Source organism: Terrapene carolina, unplaced genomic scaffold, assembly GCF_002925995.2.
Source record: "Terrapene carolina triunguis isolate 2854851 unplaced genomic scaffold, T_m_triunguis-2.0 Scaffold180, whole genome shotgun sequence".
In the NCBI taxonomy this organism is placed as follows: Eukaryota; Metazoa; Chordata; order Testudines; family Emydidae; genus Terrapene; species Terrapene triunguis.
The window spans coordinates 6,949,068-6,973,694 of NW_020664531.1; the positions used below are offsets into that span (position 1 = coordinate 6,949,068).

Here is a 24,627-nt window from a genome sequence, read left to right on the forward strand (position 1 = left end):
ATCATTTTAGTTGCCCTTCTCTGAACCTTTTCTAATGCTAGTATATCTTTTTTGAGATGAGGAGACCACATCAGTACGCAGTATTCAAGAATGTGGGCGTACCATGGATTTATATAAGGGCAATAAGATATTCTCCGTCTTATTATCTATCCCTTTTTGAACGATTCCTAACATCCTGTTTGCTTTTTTGACTGCCGCTGCACATCCCTTCAGAGAACTATCCATGATGACTCCAAGATCTCTTTCCTGATTAGTTGTAGCTAAATTAGCCCCCATCATATTTTATTTTTTCCAATGTGCATTTCATTTGCCATTTGCCATTTTGTTGCCCAATCACTTAGTTTTGTGAGATCTTTTTGAAGTTCTTCACAGTCTGCTTTGGTCTTAACTATTTTGAGCAGTTTAGTATCATCTGCAAACTTTGCCACCTAACTGTTTACCCCTTTCTCCAGATCATTTACGAATAAGTTGAATAGGATTGGTCCTAGGACTGACCCTTGGGGATCATCACTAGTTACCCCTCTCCATTCTGAAAATTTACTATTTATTCCTACGCTTTGTTCCCTGTCTTTTAACCAGTTCTCAATCCATGAAAGGATCTTCCCTCTTATCCCATGACAACTTATTTTACCTAAGAGCCTTTGGTGAGGGACCTTGTCAAAGGCTTTCTGGAAATCTAAGTACACTATGTCCATTGGATTCCCCCTTGTCCACATGTTTGTTGACCTCTTCAAAGAACTCTAATAGATTAGTAAGACATGATTTCCCTTTACAGAAACCATGTTGACTTTTGCCCAACAAGTTATGTTCTTCTATGTGTCTGAAAATTTTATTCTTTACTATTGTTTTAAGTAATTTGCCTGGTATTGACGTTAGACTTACTGGTCTGTAATTGCTGGGATCATCTCTAGAGCCCTTTTTAAATATTGGCATTACATTAGCTATCTTCCAGTCATTGGGTACATAAGCCGATTTAAAGGACAGGTTACAAACCATAGTTAATAGTTCTGCAATTTCACATTTGAGTTCTTTCAGAACTCTTGGGTGAATGCCACCTGGTCCCAGTAACTTGTTACTGTTAAGTTTATCAATTAATTCCAAAACCTCCTCTAGTAACACTTCAATCTGTGACAATTCCTCAGATTTGTCACCTATAAAGGACGGCTCAGGTTTGAGAATCTCCCTAACATCCTCAGCCGTGAAGACTGAAGCAAAGAATTCATTTAGTTTCTCCGCAATGACTCTTATCATCTTTAAGTGCTCCTTTTGTATCTTGATAGTCCAGGGGCCTCACCGGTTGTTTAGCAGGCTTCCTTCTTCTGATGCACTTAAAAAACATTTTGTTATTACCTTCTGAGTTTTTGGCTAGCCGTTCTTCAAACTCCTCTTTGGCTTTTCTTATTACATTTTTACACTTAATTTGGCAGTGTTTATGCTCCTTTCTATTCACCTCACTAGGATTTGACTTCCACTTTTTAAAAGATGCCTTTTTATCATTCAAAAGATGCCTTTTTATTTTTTGATCTAATTCTTTTTTGAACCCAGTTATACTTTTAGCCTTCACAACATCCCCTGGCAATGAGTGCCACATATTGACTGTGCATTATGTGAAGAAATACTTCCTTTTCTTTGTTTTAAACTTGCTGCCTATTAATTTCATCGGATAGGTTACATAGCAGTTAGTAGTTCTGCAATTTTATATTTGAGTTCTTTCAGAACTCTTGGGTGAATACCAACTGGTCCTGGTGACTTATTACTGTTTAATGTATCCGTTTGTTTCGAAGCCTTCTCTACTGACACTTCAATCTGGGACAGTTCCTCTGATTTGTCACCTAACAAGAACGGCTCATCTTTGGAAATTTCCTTCATACCTGTGGTGCAGGCTGATGCCGACCCTTCATTTAGCTTCTCCGCAATGCCTTATCTTCCTTGAGTGCTTCTTTAACCCCTCGATTGTCCAGTGGCCCCACTGATTGTTTGGCAGGCTGGTGCACTTAGTTTTTGTGTCTCTTGCAAGTTGCTCTTCTAATTCTTTTTTGGCCTGCCTAAATTAGACTTTTACACTTGATTTGCCAGAGTTTATGCTCTTTTCTGTTTTCCAGTATCTGAAATAATGCCTTATTTTACAAGGGAGTGAAAAACTTTGATCTCCAACCAGAAAAAGCTTGGACACAGAGAGTTTTAAATGTAACACATATGATAATCCAAGTTCTCCCGGGCTTCCTGGACCCTGAGCCAGTTTCAAATCTTTCTTCCCATGAAAGCTGGTAGCCCTGCATATGGGTGGGTGGTGTGGCATTGTTTAAGCAGAGGCAGTGAGCAGGGCAGCCAGATTCATGCTGATTCAAGCATTCCCTGGGCAACCCCTTGTGCCCCTGTGGAAATTCAAGTTGCCCTCCCTTTGCCAAGTCATAAGGGACCATCTTCTGTACTTGAGATGAAGCTCCCCCAGGAAACAGCTGACTCAGAGGGATGTAATTTATTCTTCCCCAAGCTAGCAAGAGTAAATATTTGCATATGTTTCACTTTTCCCTTTGTCAATATCAAATACTATTGGCTGTTCATATTTTAGGCCACAGCTTTTGTTCCATCAACCCTTCAGACTTTTATTCTACAAATCCTCATGTTTTAAAAAATACATGGGCTTGTATTAAAAAAGGCCCAGGAGAGTCGTCATTATTCCAGATATTGGAAAAATCTCTCTCTCTTTCTATCTCATCGTCATCCCATTGGCAAACTGGCACTTGTTCCGTGTGAGTCAAATGCACAAGAAGTGCCTGAAAAGAGTCAAAGGATAATCTGTATAATGAAAACTCATTGTCACAAGCTTACATTTCTTTGTTTAATGAACTGGCTTTGTCATCTCAAAGGCTGAAATCCTGCACGTATAAGAAGTAAACTAATTTTTTTTTAAAGTTAGTGAGATCCTATGCACGCATCCAAATAACAAAATTTGGTCCTTTGAATATTAGAAAAATGAGATTGCATCTGACTACAGCTGAGTGAGTTTCATCTTTAATTTAATTTTCTATGAAAAGTATTGACATAAACATTGGAAAGCCAAAATCCACATATGCACACACGATTACACTTTAAATGGTCAGCGTTTTGATTCTTTTATTATAATCCTTCTGCATCCAGAATCCTTAATCCACCTCTTACCACTGTAGATGTATTCTCACAGCTGCATTAAAACACCAAACAGGCAAAGCATGTGCTTCTCTGGCCGTATTTAGATCCATGCATATTTCTTCCCTCAGCCATTGATAGTCCTTAATGAAGCTGCTCATGGAAACAGCTAATGTGGGGGGACGGGGATGGCAGGGGCGGGTCAGGATCATGCAGAAACCTTCCAGCCCAACTTTCTCTTCTGTGCTCCCATGACAGTGCAGCGACTCAGGTGGCTCAATACAACAAAGTCACCAATGGAAGCCTCTTATATTAAGCCACACACCCAGACAAGAAAAAGGAAGGCGGGAGGGGTCAGGAAGCGGGAGAACAGAGAGAAAGAAAGAGAAAATGAACTGATACAAGGAGAGCTGCAGCAGCTGTGTGCCAGAGCAATGAACAAAGTGAACAGCTGAGGGGGCCACAGATGCACATTAGTAAACTAATCATGGAGAAATGGGAGCCTCCAACAAAATGTGATTAAGGATTTTAGCAATCTCACCAGTTACTAAGCTGTTTTACAACTGGAGTCAGATTCAATCGAGCATTCCTCCTTGGGACAGATGTAGCACACTATGTTTATTACATATGAAACTAATTTTTCTGGGACAAGTTTGTGGGAGAGGTTCTGACTATTGCTATCTTGTTTCTCTGAGTGCATCTTTTCACCTCATCCCCCCCTCTCCCCCCCCCCCGCCCCAGGATGAAATAGAGGAGAAATATCAAAAATGCATAGGCATAAGAGCTTAGTAAATAGCATTTGCTCTGTGGTCCTGTGCTCTGTACAGGAAGTGCATCCATCAGCTCTATGACTAATGAAAAGTACACATTGAAAGTTCATAAATCATGGAAATATTTGCCTTGAATCAGATGCTACCTTCTCAGTACTTTTCCTATCCAGTGAAAACCTGTCTTAAGTGACCACTCCAGAGACCATAATGGACAGTTGCTTAAGAATATAGGTGATCTAATAATGGTGGAGCAGAACTGTACTCAGTACTTCAAGGACATCTTTTAAGACAGGAGGATGCCTCGTAAGGGTGGACTCTGGTAAAGGCATCAGTTTTGCCACAGCAATTTCTCTATGGTTCTCTAGATACTGGGAAGTATAAATGGATTCTAAATATTCTGGGCCAGATTCCCAGCCCCTTCGTGCCCCCCTGAGCAGTGCAAAGAGAACATAACTCAGCACAGCCGGCCAATTATACAGCTGGAGGGAATTCTCAACTAGTGTAAAGCCAGCAGAGTCAACTCCTGTGCCAGTCTCCACTGGCACAGGGAGCACTAGCAGAGAGAGGAAGCATGATGAAGTGAGGTGGCAGGGATGAAGTGCAGGGTTTGTTCCTTTACAGCAAGTCGCAGCTGGCTTATAACCTCCTAGTGACTCCAGTCAGTTGTTGCAAATTAGAGCAGCTTCTAGGCTATGGTAGTTTCAAAATCATGCGACACCCGCCGCCCCCGTGCTCCTCTCTTCCCCCTCCTCCTGTCCCTCGCCCTTATGGCCGCTAAAAGGTGGGAGGGCAGAGTCTCCTGGTCCCTCTGTTCCAGCACCCCTGCCCAGAACACATTTAAATGGGGTGAAGTTCCTCTCTCCACACAGAACCAGCGCAAGACCTATGCATAGGGTGACCAGGTGTCTGGTCAAAAAGGGATCCTGGTGGCGCTGGTCAGCACTGCTGACCGGGCCGCTGACTGTCCAGTTAGCGGCGCCATGCAGTGGTGCTGGCAGGCTCCCTGCTAGCTTCCATGCCGCGTGGCTCCCAGGTTGGGAAGCAGCCGGCATGTCTGGCTCCTTGCCTTAGGGGCTGCCAGGGGTGTGTGTGTTCTGCCCCCCACCCTGCAGGTGCAGCTCCCATTGGCTGGGTCAGGGCAGGGGAGGAACTAGCACGACTTGCGAGTGCTCAGCAGGTGGCTGTTGAGGGGTCACGTAGCGTGCACCTCTCCTGCTGCTGCCCGGCCCTCTTCTCCTTGCGCTCCTCATGTGGCTGGGCTCGAGTTGCGCTGTGTGCCCTGCTGCGAACCGCGGTCCAGCACCCAGGATTTGGAGGTATGTGTATCCCTGTCTCCGAGTGCTGGGAATGGGGCTGCACCCCCATTCCCCTCACTGTAACCCTCCCTGTCCCATCCCTGCCCCCTATCCCTCTCACTGGATCCCTCCCCCATCCCATCCTGCCCCCCACACCTACCCATCCCAGCCCTGTACCCCTTACAGTGCTCGCCCACCCATTCTCTCCACCTCCCAGAGCTGCCACCCCCATGTCCGTCAGCCCCCGCACCCCTGCATCCAATTCACCTCCATACACTGCTGCGCTCCCATTATATCCCTATACACCCCTGTGTCCCACACATCCTCATGCACCTGTAGCCTTCTGCCTCCCCCTGCATCCCCCAACATAGCCCCCCCACCCCTCGTCTCTTCTTCACTGCCCCCTCTCATCCCCACCCTGCTCTCGTCCTTGGCCTCTTTCCCTCCCCATCCTCTCTCCTCCCCACCACACTCCATCTTTTCCCATCCAACCCACCCTCCTCCCTTCCCGGCTGGGTGATTTAGGCAGCCCCTGGAAAAGTGTATGGAAAAGTGTCTCTGGGTAGGCAAGTGTGTGCATGCATTCCTTGTATGTATGTAAAAGACTGTTTCTTAGTGTAGGGAGGTGCGTGTATTGCCGCATGTGTGTATACCTGTGACACTAAAATTTGCAGCCTAACACTTTGACTTTTATTTCTTTTGTTGACTTGCGCACAAAAATAATTGATGGCATAAAATATGTGTGTATTCATTTCATAACAAGTTTTTAAGAGAGAAGGGAACTCTAACAGAAATGTATTATTTCTTAAAAAGTGAATGTTGTTGACCAGTAATTGCAGAAGAGCCAATGTATCGTACATTTCTCCCCACCTTTGTCTAGCTACATTATCAACTCTTTGTTGCAGACTCTCTCTTTTTATGTGTATGTCCAGCACCTACCACCCTGGAGCCCTGATCTTAGTTGGGGGGTCTCTAGGCACTCAACAATTGTAATAATAAATAATGTGGAAGTATATGTGTTAGTGCATGCTAGATGTGTACACATGAATACACGTGTGTATCTGCATGTAGCCGTGGGAGTCAGTTGCTACAGATTTATTTATATAGTTATCTGGACAGGTGTGCATTTCTGTGGTTGTACTCTATGGATTTGTATTTGGGCTTCAGGAGTGGGCCTTTAATGGACCCATTGCAGCTGTGATAATGCGTGGTCCTAATTCCACACATAAAATTACATTAACTTTAGTGAACAAAAAACATGGAGCTGGTTATGAAAAATGGGAAGAGGGGAGGGAAAGAATCATGAAAATCTTTGTGAAATTTCATTTTTTTTTAAATTATCCCTTTTGACTATTTTGTTGCCAGCTCTAGCATCCTGTAACAAATAAAACCTGAACTTAGCATAATACATCTGTCAAAACAATAAATATGCCTGTTTGGGCCTTGCAGTGAAAATGAGCACATGAGCGAGGGTTGGGGGAGAGCAAGTGACCAGGGGGGAGGGGGGGAATAGAGTGAGTGGGGGTGGGGCCTCAGGAAGGGGCGGGGCCTCAGGGAAGGGGTGGGCGGGGCAAGGGTGTTCAGTTTTCTGGAATTAGAAAGTTGGCAACCCTACCTATGCATTCAGTTCTACTTTGAGGCAGTGCATAGAATTTGTGCTGGTGAACTTCAACTGTAGTGGATGTAAATCGTTTAAGGTCTTTTTGTCTTTTCGGAAAACTGTGATTTCCAATCAGTTTGGTGTTAGTTGAGTTTGTGAGGTCTGTGTAAAATAAAAATGAATGTCTGAGTATATTGGGAGGATAACAATTTTGAGGTAATATTTTCCTATTTTCTTGATGCCCCCATATCTGAATTCTTTACTGTTAAGGAGCAGGGCCTCGGGGAAAGGGTGGTGTGGGGGCGGGGGTCTCAGGGAGAAGGGGTGGCATGGGGGTGGAGGCTCAGGGGAAAAGGGTGGTGCAAGGGTGGGGTCTCGGGGGGAAGGGGCAATGCAATGGGTGGGGCCATGGTTTGGGTGCTGGTGCCCCCCCCCCACTTTTAGGCAGCGTCTGTCGCTCCTGGCTCTGGGCAATTATTATTAGTTAACAGCTTGTAGAGCACCAGCTAGGTGCTGTGCAGACAAGTATGAAGTCCTCAGAGAACTTACAGGCTAGGCAGTGTACAAACTAATGGCATGAAATGGGGGAAGTGCAGTGATGTAAGGCAGTGCAATTGAATAATGAAGTTGAGCATATGGTCTGTTAATTTCACCTTATTAAATGTATTTAAAAAAAATCATACTTGCACATCTTTTTCGGTGAGTTAAAAGCTAGTACCTCTGTGGGTGTGGGACAGGCAGGCTAGGCTTTATAGTTTCTGGTTACAAATATAAGGCCCCATTCTCATAGAGCAGGGGTCGGCAACCTTTCAGAAGTGGTGTGCCGAGTCTTCATTTATTCACTCTAATTTAAGGTTTCGCGTGCCACTAATACATTTTAACGTTTTTAGAAGGTCTCTTTCTATAAGTCTATAATATATAACTAAACTATTGTTGTATGTAAAGTAAATAAGGTTTTTAAAATATTTAAGAAACTTCATTTAAAATTAAATTAAAATGCAGAGCCCCTCGGGACCAGTGGCCAGGACCCGGGCAGTGTGAGTGACACTGAAAATCAGCTCGCATGCTGCCTTCAGCATGCATGCGATAGGTTGCCTACCCCTGTCATAGAGTTTAAAGCCAGAAGGAACCACTAGACCATCTAATCCAGCAATACTCAGACTGAGGCTTGAGAGCCGCAAGTGGCTCTTTAATACGTCTCCTTGCAGCACATGATATTAAAACCCTGTGTGATTTAATGATTAACCAACCTAAGTTATTAACCAATCAGGATGCTTTTACTGTTATTAACCAATTGTGTTAATAAAATAATAATAGTTGGTCAGTCATTTTGTTTTGAGAATAATAAACTAAATATTTCCCCATCATACTGTTTAAATAGGAATATATAGTACTGTAGTAAATGAAACAATGAATTCATGACTGTGGCTCTTTTGGGTAATGTTGATCGCTAATTTGGTTCCTGAACCATTGAAGTCTAAATATCCCTGATCTAATCTGACCTCCCATATATCACAGGCCACCACCATCACCCAGTGTCTACACATTTAGCCCAACAAATGAAATGAGACCAAAGGAGACTAGACTCTTATGTGCCAGAGAATAGTGAGGACGACAGTGCACGAGTGCTCAAGGACCCTGCAATGGCAGGGAAATGATGAAGTGAGTTAGTGAGATATACCCAGATAATCCCAGCAAGTGACCTGCACCCACACACTGCAGGGGAAGGTGAATAATTCCCCAGGTCTCTGCCAATCTGACCTAGGGGAACTTTCCTTCCCAATCTAGGGTGACCAGACAGCAAATGTGAAAAATCAGGACGGGGGTGGGGGGTAATAGGAGACTATATAAGAGAAAGACCCAAAAATCAGGACTCTCCCTATAAAATCGGGACATCTGGTCACCCTATCCCAATCCCACATGTGGCCATCAGTTAGACTCTGAGCGTGAGCATACATTCTGCTCCACTGAAATCAATGGCAAAGCTCTCGTAGGCTTTAGTCAAGCAGACTCAGGTACTATGTTCTTTTATGAAGCAATTATCTGTATGCTGGATGTTATACTTAGCCCCATGTTTCTCCCTAAATTATAAATGTAAACATGATGCTTAAAAGAAAAAATGGTCATCTAACTTCAATAGTGCAAAAATTATACTGATAAATTGGAAAAATCATAAACCATCAGTATTCAATAACAATATGAGACAGAGCTGTTTATCAGTAAAACCTGGTGGAAAAAACAAACATGACAACAATATAGTGTGTTTCATGGCAGGTTATGCCATCAGTTCATCACGTCTGGTACTCTACCTCCAAAATGGGCCACTGCCTGGTGCTTCAAAAGGACATAACTGAAATCTAAAATTCACCTAGCCAATTATTCAGTGCAGTACAGAAGGGAAAATTTCCTCTCTTACCTGCCTGCAATCTGCTTCTGCCCTGAAGAATATTTGATTATCCTTATCTCAACTTGCATAACAGCTGCTGCTAAGAGCAGTAATAAACAAGACATATGTGTGTTAAAATAGTCCTGTATTTCTGAGAATTTTGATTCAAAGCTATAGTAATCATCATCTAATCTAAAGTTCACAATATTAATCACTTCAATTTTAAGGGAAAATAACATGAACCTTTCCTCTTCAATGACTGAGTTAGCTCTTTTTAAATTAGCATTATTCTTTGTAAGTATAATTACTATTGAAATCATTATAGTTTCCTGGGAAGGTACAGTTTATTACCTTCATATTTTATACACTGCAAGACTCAAAAAATGTGTGAAAATAAATTATAAGCTTCTAGAGCTATATTGTTATAGCAAATTGTAGAGTATGGTGCTAAAGATTCAATAGGGAACAATTGTGGGAAAGGTAGATTATCATTTTTAGAAGGTTAATATCAGGCTTCCACAACAAACTTATCTGTCTTTCAAATTAACTGATTCATAAGAGTTTGGTTCTTCTAGCTAACCACCATAAAAATCCTGTGGTGCACATTAAATTATGTAAAAATTGCCATACTACTTCAGAGAAATGGTCCATCTATTCCAGTATGCAGAGGCTTAACAGGAAAGTGTTAAGAAAAAAATGGGGAAATAATCTTTCCACAAAAGAAGTCAGTTAGTGGGTTAGTTTATACCCTGAATCATGAGATTTTGCATTACATGTAAATTGTATCTAAGGTTCATAGGTACTTAAATCCCTGGTTTGAGAATCCTACAATTGAGAATTTAACCAACAAGTAAACATTGCATTCCTTCAGCTCTAATTCTGATACTGCACCTGACTCATGTGATGGCCCACTGATTTCTCATATGACTAAGGTTTGTAGCCCCCAAGTTCCACTTTATTAGATTATAAACATTTTACTACCTGACTTCCACACAAACCTGCTGAAATCTATTTTACTGGAGAAAAAATTCACCAAAGTCATTATAAGAGGGATGAAAGAATTTCCTTTCAACATTCACAGGTAGTTCCCATCATTAGTCTTACAGCCTCTGGACTCAAGCCCTCCAGTCAAAATATGTGGCCAAAAAGTATACTGCATGGAAATGCCACACTTCTAGGGTATGTCTACAGTACAAAATTATGTCAACCCAAGTTACAGCAACGTACAGCCGCTGCAGTAATTAAATTGCTTTTGCATGTCCACATTACGCTCCTCGTGTGGGCCATGTGCATCCTCACCAAGAGCACTTGCACAGATTTAACTGTCAAGGTGGCCATTGTGGGATTGCTTCTGGAAGGCAACAACAGTCGATGTAAACAATACAGCGTCGACACTGACACTGTGTCGACCTAACTACATAGACGTTGACTCTATACCTCTCATGGAGGTAGAGTTATTAAGTTGGTGTAGTGGGTGAGTTATATTGGCAGGAGCAACATTTTAGTGTAGACACTTGCAGAGTTAGGTCAACATAAACTGCTTTATGTCAACCTAACTCTAGTGTAAATCAGGGCCTAGCTAACAACCTCACCAGAACTGTTCACGTATTCTTCGAGTTACAAACAGTAGTTAAAGGATTTTATTTTTCTTCCTGCATGACCTGAAAAGCTTCTGCAAATCTTTGGGCAATTTCAAAACTAATCAAGCCATCAAAATACTTTAAGTACATCTCCCTTGCAGAATTAGCCCAGTTTAAAAATGCTTTTTACATGCTTGTTAAAGCTTTTTATCCTCTGGGTCTGCAGGGTTAATGCTCCCTAAAGGCGGTTCTAGGAAGCTAACACCACCCTATAGGATCAAAGACCATTTTTTTCTTTAAAGATAAAAAACATTCCATTAAACAGAGCTTCATTACAAGGGTAGGAGAGACAATAAAAAATACAGATCACTTTTGTTCTTAAGGAAATAAAAATAAAATCTTGATTTTCTTCATTTTCAGGGCCTGTGTGATCATATTTACAATTAGCCAAACAGAGCAGAGAAATCAATTAATCAGAAAGTATAAGAAGACCTACATTGGGATAGTCTCAGTGAACAGAAAGAAACCTTCAAATTCTTCTGCAAAGGAAGAGAGGGAAAATAACTAAATCTGAACATATTACAGACTTTTTAACTTGTGTGTGACCAGCTGAATGAAAATGGTGATTCTAACATTGCCATAGAAATAGGTTGTTCATTAGTATCTCTGATAAAGCAATGGTGAGGAAAATGCATGTTAGATTCTAAATTTGGTTCACAAAATATTTTAGCCCTTTTCAAAGCTCATAATCAAAGACAATACAAATCACTGGATGGCTCTTTTTCCTCATCTCTCTTGAGAGCAACAGTAGATCTTTTAGAAATCCATGGAAGTAGTGATATACTACCTGACAGTGGCACTTCTATGCCTTCATGTGATCCACAACAGAAATAGTGGAGAACAGGACTTCAGCTAAAATATCAACTTTATCAGAAATCTCAGAGGTGGGGCTGAATTGTAATCTGAAGGGGATAATGTGTTTTAAATGTTTGCTCTTGCGTATTTAGGATACACTACAGTGAACTACCGTCTATATCAGAGAAACAAGTCCTTCTTTTCTAGAGATAAATTCAGGACTGCCAATGTCTGTGACCCAAGACTTGTTCACCATGCTGCTCTCTCTACCAGTCCATTCCCCTGTGTATAGCTGAGATTGGAAGAAATATGCTTTAAAAAGATATTACACCTCAAAAGCATGGAATTCACTACATAAGCAGCTGTATTTAAATGTGTATTCTTTGTATGGATTACAAGGCTATTAGTGATAGTGATTTGCATATGAAACTATATTGAAAAATGTGTGTGACTGGAATTTTACAACTTTAATATATGATAGGAAGTATATGTTCTTAAACTTATTTACTTCCTTGTTTCTGAAATTTTGTATTTTATGACATATACTAACGGAAGCAAGCTTAACTAATATATTACTATATTTTTTATTTATTTGATATAAATATCTATTCCTTTACTGAATCTCACTAAACAGGGGTACTCAGGATTTATTCTCTATATAAATGTTTATTTCAAGACTAACTGGGAAAACCTAGGCCATTAAAAATACTGTATTGTGTGCATTTTTTTCTACATTGAGAAAACGAAGCTGTATTTTGGCTCAAAAAATCTCTAATTTTATAATACACTAGCTAGAAATTGTGTATTTAGCAACTGGGTTTTCATTGTTACTCCCTTGCAAATGTCACTTCAAGCCACAATCATTATAGATAAATCAGGTCAAACAAAACTATTTCATTAACTACCACAAATAAATTCTTTAGATCATATATTCATGTCTCCTTTAGAAGTTAACTTTAGTGCCACTCCCGAATCTACAGTGCAAAGTTACCAATTCTATCCTAGAATACAATTACATTCTTCTCACTGGTCATTGGAGGATTTGTGGTAATCTATTTATCTTTGTATTTTTTCCCGGTTTTTCTGTGTGGTCTTTTAAAATGAACCTGTGAGAGCATGTTGATGAATAACATTTTGCTTTGCCAACAACAATTTTTTTAATGCATCACCTATTCCTTTTTCTCTCATATTATGAGATTAGCGATCCCTCCACCCTGAGGACATACACCACAAAGCATTTATTAAATGATGACATGGTTTATTGGAGCAGGGAGCATTCATACATACATATTTGTGTTCTGCTGTTATTAACCAGGGACTGAATTCTATGCTATATAGTCCTTGCTAGACAAAACACTCCCAGTGACATTGATGAGAATTTTGAACAAGGACGGACGGTGGAGCTGGGCAGCAGGTCGTGTTACGTTTCTACTGAAATCCATAAACAAACAAAATAACAAAACCAAGTGTTTATGGTTCAAAATATTGTTTGTCCAACAAAATTGCTACAACTTGCATCAATTTTTAAAATGTTCACAGGGGATCAGTATTAGCTTGGTGGCAGCGGACTTGCCATGCACTGCAACAAACAGGAAACTAAGCCTCTTATTCTGATCTCCGCGTTCCTTACTTTTCTCAGATTAGTAGGTCTAGCATCCCTACCGTTTGAGCTCTGGCAGAATTAGTGCTATACCGCACAAGCTGTTCAGGCCCTGGCAGTGGCATCCTCATGGCAAAGCAGCGTAGCCCAAGCTGTTTCAGTGGAACATTACTATAGTGAAGCATGAGCAAGGCTGAGCGCTGGTCATGCGAGAATTCAGCCTCTGCCTTTAAGCTGCAGAGGGCTCTCATACTAAATTTAATGCATTAGATAATGTTCAGCTGAAGTATATGATCTAATGCTTTCTCTGTACTCCCAGGGGATTAGATAATTGATTGGTGAAGCATGCTGAGTTATAGTAAACAACATGTCTGCATCAGGACAGCCATCAAATTGTATTTACTTCTATTCATCATCAATTTTTTATAGCCAAAGCCCTTGGATTGTTTGAAACAGGTTGTTTTGAATCATGCTCAGCTGCCTCCTTGCCACCCTTAACGATATCCATTTACAAAATTCACTAAGTATATTGGGGAGGTGGGATAATGCCTTCTCTCATAATGAACTCCACCTCCCTTATTAATAGCCACTCCCTTCCAGCCCCTTTCCTCTAGCAGAGGAGGCAGAAAAACAGCTGTCTTCGCAGATGACATCAAATCTGTTCTCTGGCTGACTAGCAGAGAATGCTGATAATTGGAGCTGTCTGCTCCAACTCATCCAGGAAAGCAACAGCTTCTACTAGCCTGAGGCCTACACACTTGAGTCCTCCCCTGCCAGCTATCTGAATGAGCCAGGATAATGCAAGAGAGTTGAATGTGATCTTCATGCTTAAGCTAAGAGTCTAATGCATTTCTGGAAACAGAAATCAGATACTATGGACACATTTATAAAATGATTATACATCCCTTGCTCTGTCAATGCATAGCTGTATGACCTGGGCAAGTGTGTTAAACTGATTATTTTCAGAAAAGAGATTACATAAATATGGCACCTCCTTACTCAACCAATCTTCTCCCTGCTTGCTGTCAACCACACCTGCTCACTTCATGACAAAAAATATGATTTTAAATACTTAATTAGCTCCTGTTATCCTATGAAGCCAACACAGCAACAGGACAGCTGGATTCTATTCTGGACTGCCTATCATGAACACACTTATTAACTAAGAGACAAAGTCTCCTGTGAGTTTCATCAGTGTAAACACGGATGGCAGGTATCATAGGCTCGGGAAGGCTGTGCCTCCCCAAACAGCCAGGCATGGCCCCACCCATGCTCTGCCCCCAGACTCCCCCTCCCGCTTCCTGCTCTGTGGCTCCCCCGGTGTATTGGCCCCAGATCGGGCTGCGCCGCCCACACTCCTGGCGCTACAGGGCTGGGGAGGTTAGGGCCATGCCGCCCACCCACCCACCCGGTGCTCTAGGGCTGGAGCCGCACCGCCACCCTTCCAGACGCTCCGGGGCTGCGGAGCCTGCGGCCACGCTGTCTTCCCTCCCAATGCTCCATGGCTGGGGAGGCTGCGGCCGTGCCGCCCACACTCCCGGCACTCCGGGGCTGGAGCCACACCACCTGCCCTCTTGGTGCTCCGGGGCTGGGGGCGCTGCTTGGGGCAGGGGCCAGCAGCCGCTATGGGGGGGCTCTGGGCTCCAGCGCGGGGAGCAGTGCTTCAGGCCGAAGGGGCCGGACTGGGAGCTAGCCTACCCCAGCCAGCGGTTCACACACCACCCATGAGTGTAAATCTAGAGTAACTTCATTAAATGTGATATATGCCATCATGTGCCAGCAATGCCCCTCTGCCATGTACATGGGCCAAACTGGACAGTCTTTACGCAAAAGAATAAATGTACACAAATCAGACATCAAGAATTATAACATTCAAAAACCAGTCGGAGAGCACTTCATTCTCCCTGGACACTCAATAACAGACTTAAAAGTGACAATTCTTCAACAAAAAAAATTCAAAAACAGACTCCAATGAGAAACTGCAGAACTGGAATTAATTTGCAAACTGGACACCATCAAATTAGGACTGAATAAAGATTGGGAGTGGGACGGTCACTACAAAAACTAATTTTCCCATACTAATTTCCCCCTACTGTTACTCACACCTTCTTGTCAATTGTTTGAAATGGGCCACCCTATTTACATTGGGCTCATTACCACTACAAAAGTGATTTTTCCTCCCTTGGTATTCTACTGTTGAGAATAGCCCACTTCCACTTTAATTGAATTGTCTCATTAGCACTGACCCCCCATCTTTTCATGTACTGTGTATGTATACCTGCCTACTGTTTTTTTCCACTCCATGCATCTGATGAAGTGGGTTTTAGCCCATGAAAGCTTATGCTCAAATAAATTTGTTAGTTTCTAAGTTGTCATAAGTACTCCTTGTTGTTTTTTCATTAAACTCAACACTAAAGAAACAGATCGACATTTGCTGCACATTTTCAAATGCAACGTGTTTAACTCAGGTTACAGAGTTGTGTAACGTAACTGCATTCTAACTATACTTATCATACACCTCAGCTGCACCCAGCTTGCTGGTGATGATGTGCAAGTCAGAAAGAAAATCTCTGAGGGTTTTATCCTGAAATCTTACTTTCAGATCCTGCCTTTCAGATCACAGGTAGAATCTGAAGGGTTGGCAAAAACCCATCCATTTACCAACTGAGCACCTAGCTCAAGCCACAAACACATGAAATGCAACTTTTATTTCAGATCACTAAAAAGGAAAAAAAAATAGCTAAAACTGTGTCTCAGTTTCCCCTTCTGTCAAATGAATAATCATACTTAGCTACTTTACAGGGACTGCTGGGAAGGTGAATTAATGTTTGTTAAGTACTGAAATTCTACGATCAAAGGGACTATGGAAGTCCAAGTCTCTTTGCTTTCGCCTTCTTCCTCTCACCTTCCTCCTTCCCAACCCAACCAGATCCTTCTGTTTTCTTCTCACTTCATCCTTCCATTCCTCGGACTTCCAGCTCCTCCTCCCTGTGCAACACACTACTACTTCCCCCACAAGATCCCCAATTCCATCTTTTTTCAACCCCAAAAACCTCTTGATAATCCAACTTTTTCATGCTACCTACCAACATGCTCCATAGACTGTTGCTCATTCTCCCCCATCAAAGCCAACTACCTTTGATGGGGTCACATTATGAAAATAGAGGGTCTCAGCTCTGGAACTCTTCCTCTTAGGCATTGAGTAGCATCTCTATTCAAATTTCACATGCTCTGTGGTTCTTTCAAGCCAAAGATGTCCCAGCATAATTGCCTCCTCTCTGACTCCAAGGAAGCCCAAAACACTTGCAACCAAGTTGCTGAAAATCAAATAGTTTCTTAAATGATTAAATGCGTGGTTTAATCTAATGCAGGGGTTCTCAAACTTCATTGCACCGTGACCCCTGTCTAACAACAAAAACAACTACACAATCCCAGGAAGGGGGACCGACGCCAGAGTCCACCCGAGTCCTGCTGCCCCAAGTGGTGAGGCTCGGGCTTTGGCCCCAGCAAGTCTAATGCCAGCCCTGCAACCCCATTAAAACAGGTTTGTGACCCACTTTGGGGTCCGACCCACAGTTTGAGAACTGCTTATCTAATGTTTTATATAGTCCAGCCTGTAGACCTGACAAATATCAAATAGCAAGGTAACTGTAGAGGAAACTTTTGATATTTATTAAGATCTATGGAGAAAAAATGTCTCCCCTCAGTCTTCTACATTCAGCTGCCATGATGAAATCAGGCCCCCCAAAATAATGAGACTGTCTTAAAAATCATGAGATTTTAAAGAATGCTACATTTTGGGTTCTTTTTATTTGCATTCTGGGTTTTGAATCGTTAAGAGTCACGACTGCCTCTGCAACCCTGAGGCTAGAAACTTACTTCAAAAAAGAAAGAAAAAAGAAAGAAGGACATAATGTGAGAGTCACAATAAAATCAAGAATGTTGGCAACACTGATGTGCTTAGAATGGGTGCACTCCAAATTTCATATCAGTTTCAGAGGTGTCACTGCTTCTAGCAGCATTCCTTGTTAAAGGTCGGGAATATCGCTGGAATCAGTAATACACCTGTACCCCGATATAACGCGACCCGATATAACACGAATTCGGATATAACGCGGTAAAGCAGCGCTCCAGGGGGGCGGGGCTGTGCACTCCGGAAGATCAAAGCAAGTTCGATATAACGCGGTTTCACCTATAACGCGGTAAGATTTTTTGGCTCCCAAGAACAGCGTTATTTCGGGATAGAGGTGTACCTCTAAAACAAGAATGAACTTTTGAAACATATCCAGTGTACTTCCCCATTTCATAAGGCTGCTGAGGATTAATTAACTGATATTTTTTAAATGTTTTGGAGATGGAAACTGATATATAAAGTGTTAAAATGCTGTTACTGGCAATAAAAAAAATTGCCTTCCCAAGTCTTGACCCTATGTCTGTAATGAAGAAAAAAAGGCCACAAAAGAAAGCTACTAAGTCATGGCCTAATAAGTTAAGAGAAACACTGAGTCAGCTGTATGCCTTGGCAGGAAAAAAGTATACAAAGTATTTTGGACAGAACTGAGAAATCAGTCAGCAGTTTTAGTCTTTCCTTGATCTTGCAAACTGGTATTCTTCACAAGCAGGAACCCACTGAACAAAGTAAACAACTGAACTCAACAAATATACCACACTGTATCAATGGTATATATGGTATTGCATGTATTTCTTCAAGCATTTTTATGTCTAAAGTTTAGAAAATAGCTTTAATATATAACAGCCTTTAATTCTGTACATTACCATTAATCAGGGGTATAAAGCTTTTACCATTTTTAATTTTATTTACATTGCCCCAAACTATCTCTGCAAATGAATGTAGTTCCCTCCCTCAGAACAGATCCACAGTTCTCAAGCATGGAGCTAGTCTGGCATGGGGTGACCTTTGGTCGCCAAACCACAGCCATAGAGTACATGGCCCCCTAGGACGCGAGTGTTCCAGATGGCCATATTCATTTTGGTCTCAGTAGGAAACCAATACATGCCCTGCCCATCCAACTTGCAAACATTCCCTCTGCAAACATTTACAATCCATGCATTTTGCTATCCAATCACTTTACGTGCCTTCCAGTCATACTTGTGCCTATAATATATTTCTTTTATTTGGTTCATTTTCATTACACACAGGACTCGGGCAGTAAAATAGAGTGAACCATTTTACAGCCTGCAACCCACAGCAGCACAGAAACCATAATGAATTCACAGATGTGATTACCTCCTTCTAAGTTAAAAGCATTACTTCAGAAAGGTCATTTCATAAAATGGGTTGATTTGCTGAAGAATGAACATACCTCAGCTTGTCCAACAGCCAATCCTCCAGACGAACTCTTGTCAGCCTGGTTTAAACAAAGGGTTGCTTTAATTAGTGAAATATTACCAACTGACGGGGCAAATTCCAAAAATACTTCACTACAATTAGGAAAGCTTTCCTTCTATTCATTACTACACAGCATTTAAGAAATAATATTTAACCCCTTGACAGCCATATAGGTATATCTTAAGTAAGCCCCATGCAATCTCCCCCAACTGTCTCTCACAATACCGGCTATCTTGCTGTGGAAAAATTATTGCTGCATGAGAAAGGCTTCTTGCAGATATTATTAATTACAGTTTTCAGTTTCTATTTTTATTTGTGTTTTTGGCTCCTTTACCAAAGTGTAACTTCCTAGAAAATTCTTTCTTTACAGATTTATTTTGGTGTGTTTATACAGGTTTATTTATACAGAAATTTTGACCCCCTACATTTGATCAAAAATGGGTTGCTTCATTAGAAAGGCAATAAGCACAAGAGGTTTTTTGGAAGTCTCATACTGTTTTTAATACAGTCTCATTAATTGTTCCTACCCTGTATGTAATCATCTACATCCTTACACATTGGAAAAGACCTCTGTGTTAGACTGAATGCTTGTCTCTCTCACCAACAGAAGTTTGTCCAATAAAAGATATTACCTCACCCACCTTGTCTCTCTAATATCCTGGAACCAACGTGGTTACAACTCTACAAACATATATTATATATGTCCTTTACAGCCAAATTTACAAACATAGGCACTGAAGCTCTGCATGCATATTCATTCTTATTGCATGTGCATGTGCAAACACTTGTTGGCTTGTTTTAAGATTAAGCTAAAGTATCGTTATGAAATACCATGGCTCATAGTCAATATAAACCAATCATTCCTAAATAAGGACCTTACACAGTATTAAGAGGTATTTGCTATTACTCTTATTCTGCTTTTTATCAGCTCATGGCTGTGTTTAACTGACTCATATCTTTGGTCAGAAATTATGAGTCTTTTAAATGGCAATGGGTCAGATCCTGCTCATTTTTCTTACTTGAGATGTCCCATTGACTACAATGGAACTATTTATGTGAACAAGGCTTTGACTCTAGGAACCCATCTTCTTCAGTAATTCTGATCCTATGTGAGCAAGATACCTTATGAATTTTTCACTGAAATTACACCTTAGCTGAACTATTCCTTTTATAAACATTACCCTATAATTTAGTCCTGTTTTTCTATTTCCTGTTATTTACTGTAGCCATAGTTTATACTATATCTGGATGCCTTTAAAAACTAATTTTACAGCCAGCATCTTGTTGCATAACTTATGGCAAGGTTTACTTATCATCTAACCTAATGTTCTAATTTTCTACACTCTCAACCAGTTTAAATCCAACAATTTACTTTTTCTAAGAGAAGGTAAGTCCCATACATATGTCATCTCAGGAGGATGTGTATTTGGTTTTGCATTATAAGGGTCATATATTTACATCAGTTGTAAATTTGTTCTCACAAACCCCACTTTTGTAGATACAAGTGGTTACAGCCCATATTTTGACAGTCAATGGGATTTAGGCTCCTAAATGCCTATGCCACTTTTGAAAATGAGACTAAGGATCCTAACTCACTTAGGATGCTGCTATGTTGAACCCAGCAATGCCTAAATATTTTTAAAAATCTGTGGAACATGTATGAAAAAACAGGCATTTTTGCAGACACAGGTTGAAAGGGAGCAGCTGATAACCTAGCCCTCTAATAGGGGTTTGTTGTTATTGTTTTTAATAAGTGCTTCATATGAATCTTCAGCAGCCCAAGCATCACTGAAAGGGAAATTTTGGGACCTAAGTCCTTTTCCCTGTAAATAATGTAATAAAGCCTATACGTGTCCTTTAAAAAACCCACAAAAACTGAAAATATACAGTTGTATTTCAGCTTGATATCAATTGGTAACTGTTTTATAGAATAGTTAAGCAATGTGTGTGTGACTTCTCTTAGCCCATTGGACTTTCTTCAGCTGTCAACACGTGTGTGAGTACAGAGCAGGAATTACCAAGTTCCACAGAACATACTAATGCAAGTTTAATAAATAATAATTATCCCTTGTAACTCATTAAATCAGTGGTTCCCAACATTTTATAATGATGGCAAGCCATCTGTGGGGAATGATCCAGCGTCTCGAGATTTAAAAGCATGAGCCTCAAGTACTTGAGTCAAAGAACCAGGTCCAATATTTAGAAGCAATAGCTGACTCATAAACCTCTATCAGAGGTTCAGCCACTAGAGGGTGACAAAGCGCCACTCTGTGGTAGCATGGGTTAAACATCTGTAGTGAGTCTCTCTCTTAAAATGGCTTAGAGGATGGATGTTTCCTTGTGCCCATTTGCACCATGCCCTGGCATAGCTGCCACCATTATCTTCTTTTTCTTCCCAATAAAGCCAATGCTCTACAGAAATCAGTTCATCCCACCCACAGACTTATAGCGTGAAGTGCAAATCTGGCAGCCATATTGAGCCAGCAACTCTACACAACTGTTTTTAGTAGAGGGGGAAGGGAACAGTGCCATATCTAACTAAAATTACAGGGGGTGTTGAGATAGGAAGAATGCAATTACTCATGTTGGAATATGGCCAGGATACTTGGCCTAGCACAGCAATGCTCATTAAAAGTTCTAAAGGACCTTTCATACCCAAGGAGATAGTTGCAACATTCAAAACAAAAGCCCCTCAACTACTACAGCTGAAATTTATAAGCAACACAGAAATTATTCGACTGGGACCACAGTAAAAGAAAGCTTATTCATTTTAAAAACTGAGGTACTTTAATTTCTTCCTGACAACCTGTTCTGGAATCAGTTAAGGTAACAGAAATGTGGAGTACCAGTCATTAAATTTTGCTATTTAACATCTTCAGCGTCAAATGCCCACAGTTTAACATACAGTAAATAAACAGGCTTACCAATTTTCCATTGTGGCGTGTTGTACATGAACAGTATTTCAAAGTATAGAAAATAATGCACACAACTACGCCTTTCTGAAGGAACCACTAGGAAAAAATATGAACCAAAATCTGCAGTATCTGTTAGCTAGTAACATGCCTGTATGATACAAATTCTGAAGCACAATTCTGTGGTAAATTCCATAGCCAAGAAATTCCAGCATACAAGGAGCTCTACCTGTTTCATCGGATAATTTTAGTCAATTCTGGTTCAAACACCTGCTTGACACATGAACCATATGGGGGAAGAGGAATATAATATGCTTGTCATCCACAAATTTCAAAACCCTTAAAAGGGTAGATGAAGAAACTGATACACAGGTGGGTTTAAGCTAAATATTTCAAATGTAAGTACCTCATGTTAGGCACCTAAATAAAATGACTGATGCTCAGAGATGCTGAGCATTCAGTGACTTCAAAGCAACTCACAGGAACTCCCATGCAATCTTACATCACTTTTCAATGAAATATGTATTCTCATTATTAATGATTTGTACTGCAGTAAAAACACTCCAAAATTGAGATTTGCACTGAGTTTAAAACTAAATAACACAAGGTATAAATCATTTTATTTTCTGTGCATATAATTCATTGAAAAAAACACCTGTCTGAATTTACTCAAAGCTATCAAAATGTTACTACTATACAGAATACTGCACCAGTTTCAATTGGGAGTTAGAGGGGAGGGGCTTACTGCAGAATCGATATCCCACATACCACAGAATACATAGCACCCTGAATGCAATGAACATCTTTCAATGGTCATTTTATAGCAAACCCATGACCAGACCAGGAATTCTGCTGCTCTTTCTCTGACAGCATTTTCCTCTCTGCTTTGGAACTCGAGCTCAGCAGACAGAGAAATGCCTTCCTGCAGGCAAGAATGAACAATCTCTCCCAATTACACAGCCATGTGTGGGCTATGAGCAATTTTCCAAACATAAAAGGCAAAAGGGAATTTGCTATCCATATATTAACAAGTTAAAACATGCCACCTGCAGATGGAAGGGATCAAAGTGTCTATTTGAGTCACCTCAAAATTAATCCCCTCCAGGAATGTTTTTCTCTCACTGTGTTTCCCCCCCCACCCTCAAGAGCAGAAAGCCAAGCTCAAAGAATGCACCCAGCTTTTTTATACAAATATGATATTCCCTAATACACCACACCCTCTTCTTTCTGTAAAAGAATATATCCCCAAACACACAATGCATCAGAGGGCTGATTTCATATTTATTGTCTATCAATCACGAAGCCATGTTTTGTCAGAAAAAGATTCATTGCAAGTTTCTGTTGGGAATGGCATTTCCATGATAGAAAGGCTTTCTTCATCACAGGACAGATCCAACTCTGGTTGCAACTTGAACATTCTTCCAGAGTGCAGAGAAGATGGATGAGTAAAATGTATTGCAACCTTTAGAACACAAAATGCAAAATGTGGAATCCTTTTTACAGATGTAAATAAAATAAGTGAATTTGATGAGGGCAAAAATGTAGGTGGTAAAAAGAAAAAATAGCCAGCCAGTATGATGTATAGACTTAATATCTATGTTCAATGAGAAATTTACTCCTGGGCAGAGAAGACAGGGTTAAAACATATACACCATTTAAGCCCTATGTTGAGGGTTTAAGTAGAACGGGAATGTTGCATAAGCCTTGCACTGCGTTCTCTGCAAATGAGGTGGACTTCACATGCAGTGGCCAAGCTGAAAATAATATAATACTAATTATGATTGGGGGGGGGTTGGAAAGTTGAATCCGTTCTTTTAAACCATAGACCAAAAGCAGTAGTCTTCAAAAATAGGCGTAGGCAAGTTTTTACTGTTCCCACAAACAGCCCAATTCTCCTTGCACTGAAGTCAACATCAAAACTCCCATTGACCTCAGCGGAAAAACAACCCATAATATACATTTTAGTAACTGGTGATGACAGGGCCAGTCCTAGGTGTTTTGTCTCCAGGACTAGGGTTGCCAGCCCTCCTGGATTGTCCTGGAGTCTCCAGGAATTAAAGATTAATCTTTAATTAATGATTATGTCATGTGATGAAACTTCCAGGCATATGTCCAGCCAAAACTATCCAATCCGGGATGGAAAACATTTTCGGTGCTCCCTCCCCACCCAAAAGGGTACAAGCAAATAAACAAAACAAAACAAAAACACCAAGATTTGGATCCCCCAAATGTTGACACTAAGGGCAGCCACTGTGATAACTCACCATTAAGACCAGTGACGAGCCAGCAGCAACATCCCTTCTACATTTCAGTGTCAGCATGCTACTGAGAGTCTGAGAACTGCGTAGGAGAAAAATGTCTTCTTCTGTTTATGATCTTTACTACTAATAATAATAATTTGTATGATAGTAGTGTCCAGAGATCAAACTGAGATTGGCCCTCCAATGTGGTCTGCACTGTACCAACTAAAATGCAAGGTTTTTGTAAAAATGAATTGATCCTTATCCAAAATATATTTCCGCTTTCAAAAATTTTTACATTTCAACAACTGGCTTATTTTTGAGTGAAAATAGGCTAAACGTCACACAATTTTGATACAATTGGACTAATTTTGAAAAATTGGAAGGAACTGCAAAAAATTGTGGTTTTTGAGGTTCTCTCATTACATTTCCAGTATTTCTTCCTTCCTTCCTCCCTTCCCCTCCGGTAAATAAAGTTCTTTAAAACAACAGTGCTCAGGATAAACACTATTTCAATCATCATCACTCCATTTTAGAATTGCTATGTTTGGCATCAAATTAAACAACTCTGGAGACCTTTATTTGTTCACAATACAGGTAACACATCCATAGCAGGAGTGCCAACCTCCCCCACTAAACCCTGATATAGCCTTTTGTTTATATTGATATGACAACACCATCAAGAGCAGTAGTAGTTAGAGCCTATTTTCATAGTGCTTTTGGCAAGAGGGACAAAAGTTTATTAGGAATTGGATGGAGGCCATGAACTTCTTTCAGATGGGCCACTGAAGAGCTATCAGATGGTAATGACTTGGCTTATATGGCCATTTCAGAGTCATAAATATGTTCCGTAATTCAGAACCATTCATCAACATCAGAGTTAGATCTAAACATTAAAATAAGAAGCACA

General features: G+C 40.8%; 1 protein-coding gene across 1 annotated transcript in view; it reads right to left on the reverse strand.

The window, feature by feature from the left end:
- The window catches only part of LOC112109441 (tensin-3), a 352,165-nt gene that overhangs the window by 272,914 nt on the left and 54,624 nt on the right, over positions 1 to 24,627 (reverse strand). The window contains exon 2 of the mRNA XM_026654112.2: positions 18,540 to 18,584. Within this exon, the coding sequence (XP_026509897.1) occupies positions 18,540 to 18,584 (45 nt within the window). The remainder of the gene's footprint in view (positions 1 to 18,539; positions 18,585 to 24,627) is intronic.